The sequence below is a fragment of the Mauremys mutica genome, chromosome 7 (genome assembly GCF_020497125.1).
Source record: "Mauremys mutica isolate MM-2020 ecotype Southern chromosome 7, ASM2049712v1, whole genome shotgun sequence".
NCBI lineage: Eukaryota > Metazoa > Chordata > Testudines > Geoemydidae > Mauremys > Mauremys mutica.
The window spans coordinates 42,719,775-42,727,901 of NC_059078.1; the positions used below are offsets into that span (position 1 = coordinate 42,719,775).

Below are 8,127 nucleotides of genomic sequence, written 5' to 3' on the forward strand. Positions count from 1 at the left end.
AAGGAACAATATTTTGTAGTTTTAAATCAGGAAACAAAAATACAGCATCTCTACCATCTTTCAAAAAATATTCTTCTTCCAGACACTTTTAATTTCTCTTTTTCAGTTACTTTTTCTACTAAACATCTGTTTAGAACTGACTGTTACATTTGTGTGTGGTAGGAGTGGCATATTAGAAGCATAGCACAAAGTTATTTTAGTGTATGTTAACATTTAAAGGTTTGGTTTTTTTTTAAAGAATGTAACAATTATGCTTTCTGTTCAGATTAATCGCTCCTGTTACATAAAACCACTGTTACCTAGTTAATTAGGATGTAACCAGCAGTTACAAAGCCCACCAGCTTTTCCAAAACAGAAATGGATTATTTTCAGCTGAGTTACAAGGACCATTTCTAACTTGCCTGGACTTGTCCATCAACTGCATGTTTTGCCATGTTAATGAGACATTTTGCAAGGCTTATTGCTGACATGCTGACAGTAGACAAAGCTCTCTTTCATTAACCACATAACTATGTTCTAGTACAGGGCTACTGAAAACATGAACACGAGCGGTATGCAGTCCTCAAAGGTTCTATTAAAATTCATATCTTATGACTACTAAAAAACAAACAACCCACATCAAACAATTTCACTCTATCTTTTGGTGAAGCATTAATAAGAAAATCTCCCACGTAGCAGACTATTTGGCAGGCTATTAGCCTACTTTTTATTAAAACCAGTGCTTCCATCAAACTCTCTGTAATTGATAAAGTACCGTAGACCATATTTAACATAATTTTACCAAATTAAACTTTAAAAAATGACTAAAATGGCATAAAATGTAAAGTTTTACAATTTATTAGTACTGTAAATTTTTGATTTCTTGTAAAATAGGATATAGGTGAGACATTACTACATTCAACTGTAAAATTTCCATCTGGTTTAAGATGAATATACTATCTTACTCTGTACTAAAGATGTTTATGACTAACTGAAAACTCACTTTTCCAATTTAACAGCCAAACACCTAGGAGCATAAATAAGTCCTTTACTAAGTCGGATGTGTTCTACCTTCCTAACTGCTCAAAATTTGTATATGAGCAGTTCTGAAAAGAAAAAAGTCTTTAGATCAAAACACGTCAAGGTGAACTGACATGATGAAAGAACCACACTTTTCTGAAAAAGATCTTATGTTCATTAAAAGATTTTATATATTGTACTGAAAACTGGATGAACAGAGTTGTCTGAGCATGTCTCTACTGTATTGTTTTGCTCCAAGATAGTCTTTATAGGGAAGCAATTCCTTCTTTGAAAGCTGTTTGGGCATGATAGGACTTCTTCGCTATGAAATATGTTAGTAGGAAAGTTATATTTGTCATTTGTGCCTTCCAGCTGTATTTTTATGACCCTGAGAAAAGTTTGTACAGGCAAGTCACTGGAGAGATTTTTAATTACAGTTGGTCATAGCTGTGTTTTTTTCCCTAGAAGTTACTCAATAAGTACAGGAATCTTGTGGAAAGTTATTATAAACTAAAAGCCATTGTAAAGAAAGAATTAAGTTACTTTTCTTTTTATTACAAATAGCCAAGGATTCTGTCAAAATATATATCTGTAGAACAATCAGCTGACTGTACATTTCATTTACAGTATACAATCCAGAAAATTACATGCAGTTTAAAGAACTGCTTATACATTAGCCCTTGGCCACAACAAAGAACTTGGCAGTACTGCTACAACTTTAATGGCTATGGGGTGAAAATCAACATCTCAATTACATCATCTAACTTCATTATGAAACTGGGATACATACATACATCATTGTACAAGAAATGTTAATTTTTAACTAGAAACTGTCATCATGTTGTAATTCTTGGAAGGGCTTGATCTGCCAATTCTCCATTCCTCTTTACAGCTGTTTCTACTCTCCAGAGCTTTGGCAGTCTTCAGACCTGGTGGGGGGCTTTCATAAAGGACACAGATAGACCCATCTTCTCCTATTCTATAGGACACCTCAAAGGGGTCAATCCAAAGAGTCAATTCACTGGGTAAGAGCTGGAAGAGTCTCTGATGGCTCAGTCCAATCATGCCGGCTGCCTTCCCTATCAAGGGGTCCATCTTGTGGTTGATCCTAATGCATCGGTACCCTGAGCCCTTGGAGGGCATCAGGGGAAACCAGTGGTGTTTATAATGGTCTGTGCGAGGGAACAAAGAGAAAGACAGAAACGTTACTGCTGGCACAAGGCGGCCAGGCAACTCCAACACGATCACCTTCCCTCAATCCCTTTATGAAGGGCCCTCCAGCTGCACGGGGATTCACGGCACTAACCCTGGGAAGCGGGGATACTAATGAATGGAAAGCCACAGCCGGGCGAGGGGTGGGGGGTTTCCCTAGCGCCAACCACCCGCCGGCCCGAACAAGGGAAGAGAGAGGCCGTAACGCGCCGCGGGATGGAGGAGCAGAGACACGGGAGCAGAAGGCGAGGGCTCCTCTGTGCGGGGTGCTGGACTGCCCGCCTGGGGCATCTCCGACACCTCCGGTGGGGGGGGGGGTCGCGTTAGGGGCAGTTCAAGGGCTCTGAACCCTGCTGCCCCGACAGAGGGGCTCAGCCCCATCCCGGCACTCGGGGCTGCCCCCGCCCGCCCACACCTCGCAGCGCCTCCTGCAGTGACTCGCTGAAGCAGCGCAGCTGCTCGTCGCCGATGCCGCCGGGGGTGCGCAGCAGGCGGGTGATGAAACCCGCGGCAGTGGAGATCTCCGTCTTCATGGCCCCCGGCCCGCTGTCCGCCTCCTCAGCGCCCCACACCAGTGACCGAGTGGTCCGGCGCCCGCCCCGCGCACGATCCGCGCCTGGCCGCCTGCCAGCGCAGGGCTCAGCCGCTGGGTGGTGCGGGACGCGCGGCCAGCCCCCGCCACCCACTCGACGCTACTACAGCGACCGCTGGGGAAGGAGCTCGAGTAAACAGTGAAGGACCCTCTCTCCGTGGGGCGGGGCCATCAGGACCAATGGCACCGCCCCGCCCCCACTGCGTCACAGAGAACGGCCTCCAAGCCCCAAGACGCACCAACGGCCTCTGCACCCCGATTGGCTGGCAGTCACGGAGGGGGCGGACCCGAGAGCACCCTCCCGTCCTGATTTGCCGTGAGCTGGCGGAAATAGAAGCGCCGTTTGTGTATGTCTCTGAGAAGGGGGGTTGGAGCCCGAGCAAGGGGCTGTTGAAGAGGGAGGGGGCAACCCGAACTCCGGCATAGGATTGGCTAGGAGGTAAACCCCACGAGCGAGAATGACAGCGAGGGGTGCCAACCCCCGAGGGACTGGCTGGGGTAGGCGGAGCCGTGCCCGCCGAGTGCGTGGGAGGGGCGCACTCCCTCATCCCCGGAGCACTGTCGTGTCAGGCGATGGGGCTGGAGAAACACACGGTCTGGAACGGGGAAACCGGAGTGAGAGGCGCCGCCTCTGCCCCGAGCAGCGGGGCTGACTTGAAAACATGCACCGCTTGTGCAGGCCGCAGAGAGGAGAAGAGGCTGTGCAGCCACCTGCTGGCGAAAGGAGGAGGAGAGCGGGCTTATCCGTGACACACACAGTTAGGGGCTGTACTGTTCCCTTTGTGCGTGAGCAGCGGGGAGATTTCAGAGTCCTTCAGAATGGCCATTTAAGAAACCTGCGTTAATATACACCCCAAATGACCAAACATGAATTTTAGAGATTGTGTGATGGTCTCCGACTGTTTCTCCCCTTCTCCACATTTTTCATTCTTTTCAGCCTCAGACAAAAGCCAGTTTGAGAGAGCCTTAGGGAGTCACGGAGCTGGGTAATGATCAGAGTGAATCACATTTACAGTCATTCTTGAGTTTCCTAACTGCAAACAATGAAATCAGTATTACTGGGATTGATGTGATTTTTATCTAGGGGTGAGAAGAAAAATAGTGTTTTCAACTTAATAGGGAAACAGATTCCATCCAAGTATTAATCACACCCTAGAGGCAGATTTTGGGGTCAGCTGGAGATGAACCCACAACAATGAGATTTAAGATTTATTCACCTCAAAAGTATCTGTTATTTGGTGTGCAAGTTAAAAATAAGTTCCTGCAATTTGGATTCAAATGTCAGTGAAGAGGTTTGCCCTAGCAGTGAAGGTTCAGAAGCATGAGCAATAAAGTAAAAAAAATAAATAAGGAATTTAAATCCTAGCAACATTTGGATAGGCAAGCTTTCTTTAGTGTGCTATAAACAGAAGTAAATTAAGAACATAAGAATGGCCATACTGGGTCAGACCAAAGGTCCATCTAACCTAGTATCCTGTCTTCAGACAGTGGCCAATGCCAGGTGCTTCAGAGGGAATGAACAGAACAGGTAATCATTAAGTGATTCATCCCCTATCACCCATTCCCAGCTTCTGGCAAACAGAATTTATCAACTTTTTTTTTGGAACTGTTTTATAGTCTTGGCCTTCACAACATCCCCTGGAAAAGAGTTCCACAGGTTGAGTACACTGTGAAGAAATACTTCCTTTTTGTTTTAAACCTTCTGCCTATTAATTTCGTTTGGTGACCCCTATTTCTTGTGTTATGAGGTGTAAATAACACTTCCTTATTTACTTTCTCCACACCAGTCATGATTTTATAGACCTCTATCATATCCCCCTTAGTTGTCTCTTTTCCAAGCTGAAAAGTCCCAGTCTTATGAATCTCTCCTCATATGGCAACCATTCCATACACCTAATAATTTTTTTTTGCCCTTTTCTGAACCTTTCCCAATTCCAATACATCTTTTTTGAGATGAGACAATCACATCTGCACGCAGTATTCAAGGTATGGGCGTACCATGGATTTATATAGAGGCAATACACTGTCTTATTATCCCTCTCTTTCTTAGTGATTCCCAACATTCTCTTTGTTTTTTGACTGTCACTGCACAGTGAGTGGATGTTTACAGAAAACTATCCAAAATGACTCCAGTATCTCTTTTTGAGTGTTAACAGCTAATTTAGACCCTACCATTTTATTTGTATAGTTGGGATTATGTTTTCCATTGTGCATTACTTTGTATTTATCAACACAGAATTCCATCATCCATTTTGTTGCCTAGTTCACCCAGTTTTGTGAGATCCTTTTGTAGCTCTTTGCAGTCTGCCTGGGACTTAACTATCTTGAGTAGTTTTGTATCATCTGCTAATTTCCCCACCTCACTGTTTACCCCTTTTTCAAGATCATTTATGAATATGTTAAATAGGACTGGGCCCAGTACAGATCCCTGCAGGATACCACTATTTACTTCTCTCTGTTCTGAAACTGACCATTTATTCCTAGCCTTTGTTTCCTATCTTTTAACCAGTTACTTATTCATGACAGGACCTTCCCTCTTATCCCATGACAGCTTACTTTGCTTAAGAGCCTTTGTTGAGAGACCTTGTCAAAGGCTTTCTGAAAAATCTAAGTACACTATATTCACTGGATCCCCCTTGTCCACATGCTTGTTGACCCCCTCACAGAATTCTAGTAGATTGGTGAGGCATGATTTCCCTTTACAAAATCCTTGTTGACTCTTCCCCAACAAATTATGTTCACCTATGTGTCTGACAATTTTGTTCTTGACTATAGTTTCAATCAATTTGCCCGGTACTAAAATCAGGCTTACGGGCCTGTAACTGCAGGATCACCTCAAGAGCCCGTTTTAAAAATTGGCCTCACATTAGCTATCTTCCAGTCATTTGGTACAGAAGCTGATTTAAATGAGAGGTTACAGACTACAGTTAGTAGTTCTGAAATTTTGGTTTAGGTGGAGCCCATCATTCCTGTATAAGCTCCCCTTTCCCCAAAAGTTTCCCTAGTTCCTAATAAATCAAAACCTCTTCTCCCTGCACCATTGTCTCATCTACACATTGAGAACCTTCAGTACTGCCTAACTGGCCCTGTGTGTGGAGCTGAAAGCATTTCAGAGAATGCTACCATGGAGGTCCTGGACTTCATCCTCTTATCTAGCAGCATAACTTTGGCCTCCAGGATCTCTCTTCTATCCTTCCCTATGTCATTGGTACCTACATGTACCACGACCACTGGCTCCTCCCCTGCATTACACATAAATCTATCTAGAGATGTCTCGAGAGATCCACAACCTTCACACTAGGCAGACAAGTCACAATGCGGTTCTCCCGGTCATTGCAAACTCAGCTATCTACGTTTCTAATGATTTAATCACAATCTCTTCCTAATAACTGGAGTTCTCTCCCCTGGAGAGGTATCCTCAGTGTGAGAGGATACCACAACATAATTTGGAAGGAGAGTCCCAACTATGGGATCATTTCCCTCTGCTCCAGTTGGATGTTCTCCTTCCCTGAGACTTACATCCTCCTCAACAGCACAAAGGCTGTCAGACTGGGGGGTCGGACCATTCTACTGTGTTCCAGAAAGTCTCATCTATGTACCTCTCTGTCTCTCTTAGCTCCTCCAGTTCAGCCACTCTGATCTCCAAAGCCCATACATGGTCTCTGAGAGCTAGGAGCAACTTGCACCAAATGCACACATAATCGTGCATGTTGCATTGGGATAGCCCCCACTCTGTTGCTCGACTTCTTCCTTCATTTTTCTTTTTTCTCCTGCAACTCATTCCTTTTTTGATGTTTTGTTTTTATCAAGGGGTGTTTTTGGTTGTAAATTTAAAGAATGTTAAGTGTATCTAGCCCCCCCCTCACACTCCTCCTCTAAACTCCCTCGCAAAACTCCCCAGTTAGCTGCTCCTGTTGGCTAACACAAGGGTCTTCAAAGGCTCATAATTAAAGTTCTTTGTATGTGGAAATAATCCATCCAGTCACTTATTTCAAGGAAGTTAGGACCTTATATCTGGGATTACCAGAGTTCTTTGTGCTCATGGAAGTGGAAACTAAACAGGTCCTCTAAACTTTATCCTTGGGGAAATACAGAAGTTCTAGAAACAGTCTGTCTTTTTCCTAAATTCAGACAGCTACTGGCCTTTTTGTTTCCAGGGCCCTGCAAAAGCTAATGCTTCTAGACCATCTCTTGTTTCACAGGCTTCAGCCCTTAACAGGGCCTCATTTGGAGAGAGATTTTGTTTCTCCTCATAGACTTTGTATGGCCTTGTGTTTCATGGGCTTCCTACCTTAAGTTCTCTCCTAGAGAGAATGGAAAGAGGGTATTTTTTTCCTCTCTGGAAGAAAGACTGCCTGCTACTGCTTTCTTTTATCATGCTGGCCAATGAGACCCAGCTGGAGGGCCCTAACATAATAATGAAAGTGGTAGCAATTTCTTCAGAGTACAGGAGGTTTTCTTTCCTTTCCTAATCTCTTCACGTCTTCTTTGCCTGTCCTAGTGGTGTATAGATCTTGCACATCACATCTATCTATGCGTGTCATTGTACTTAAGTCTTGCAAGATTTTCATCTGTGGATTTTATAGAAGATTATTGCTACAAATCATAAAAGCCTAGAGGTACATATAAAATTGCAAAACAGAAGTTACAATATTCATGGAGAACTAAAAATAGTGATTCCAACAAAATTTCAGCCAAAACACTACATTAATTTACTGGTTATCAATATGTAATAAGTTTAGAATCTTTACAGCAAGCGAATTTTGGAAACAAATGTTAGATTAATTTTTCAAGAAGAGAAAAGCTGCTGAATTTTCCACAATCCTTCACTTCAGAACATGTTGCTCAATTAACTTAAAATTTTTGGGAAACAAGCTCTCTTCTGACCTAGGACTGATGTGAAATTTCAGGCCCAAATAGGTTGTTTCATCAAGTGTGTAAGGCACGGAGAATCAAAAGGAAAGTCTTATAACATTAAGACACAACCACAATTCCACTATGTACTGGAAGAGAGCAGGTGTCTTTTTGAATCCTTTGTAGCTTAAGTCAAATATTTCCTCACTAAACTGTAACTGAATTCTGGCCTAATCTCAGTTTATTTTTGCTAGCTTCTGCCACTCTGCCTTCTGAGGTATTGAAATTATTACATCCACGTTGCACTAAGTTTGCAGTTAAAATCTCTTCACCCTGGTTCTGTTTGTACAGACAACATGCTTCCTTCCTTTAATGGGACAAACTCCTAGTCGCTTTGAAACTGAACAAAATGAATATTTGTAACCACATGATACAACTAAAAACACAGGAATGCAATGTTCTCCTCCACT

General features: G+C 43.3%; 1 protein-coding gene across 1 annotated transcript; it reads right to left on the reverse strand.

Moving 5' to 3' along the window:
- Window positions 1–857: 857 nt before the first annotated feature.
- LOC123374081 (protein BTG1-like) lies at window positions 858–2,987 on the reverse strand. The gene is made up of 2 exons (XM_045023540.1): window positions 2,627–2,987; window positions 858–2,171 (listed from the first exon to the last, which is right to left on the reverse strand). The coding sequence occupies exons 1-2, from the start codon at window positions 2,742–2,744 to the stop codon at window positions 1,819–1,821; spliced, it is 471 nt and encodes a 156-aa protein (XP_044879475.1). The 5' UTR covers window positions 2,745–2,987; the 3' UTR covers window positions 858–1,818.
- Window positions 2,988–8,127: the final 5,140 nt, after the last annotated feature.

Coding starts and splice junctions, on each gene's coding strand:
- LOC123374081 (XM_045023540.1), bottom strand. CDS start 2,744: ATGAAGACGGAGATCTCCACTGCCGCGGGTTTCATCACCCGCCTGCTG. Junction 2,172..2,626: donor ACTGCAGGAGGCGCTGCGAG/GTGTGGGCGGGC, acceptor TCCCTCGCACAG/ACCATTATAAACACCACTGG.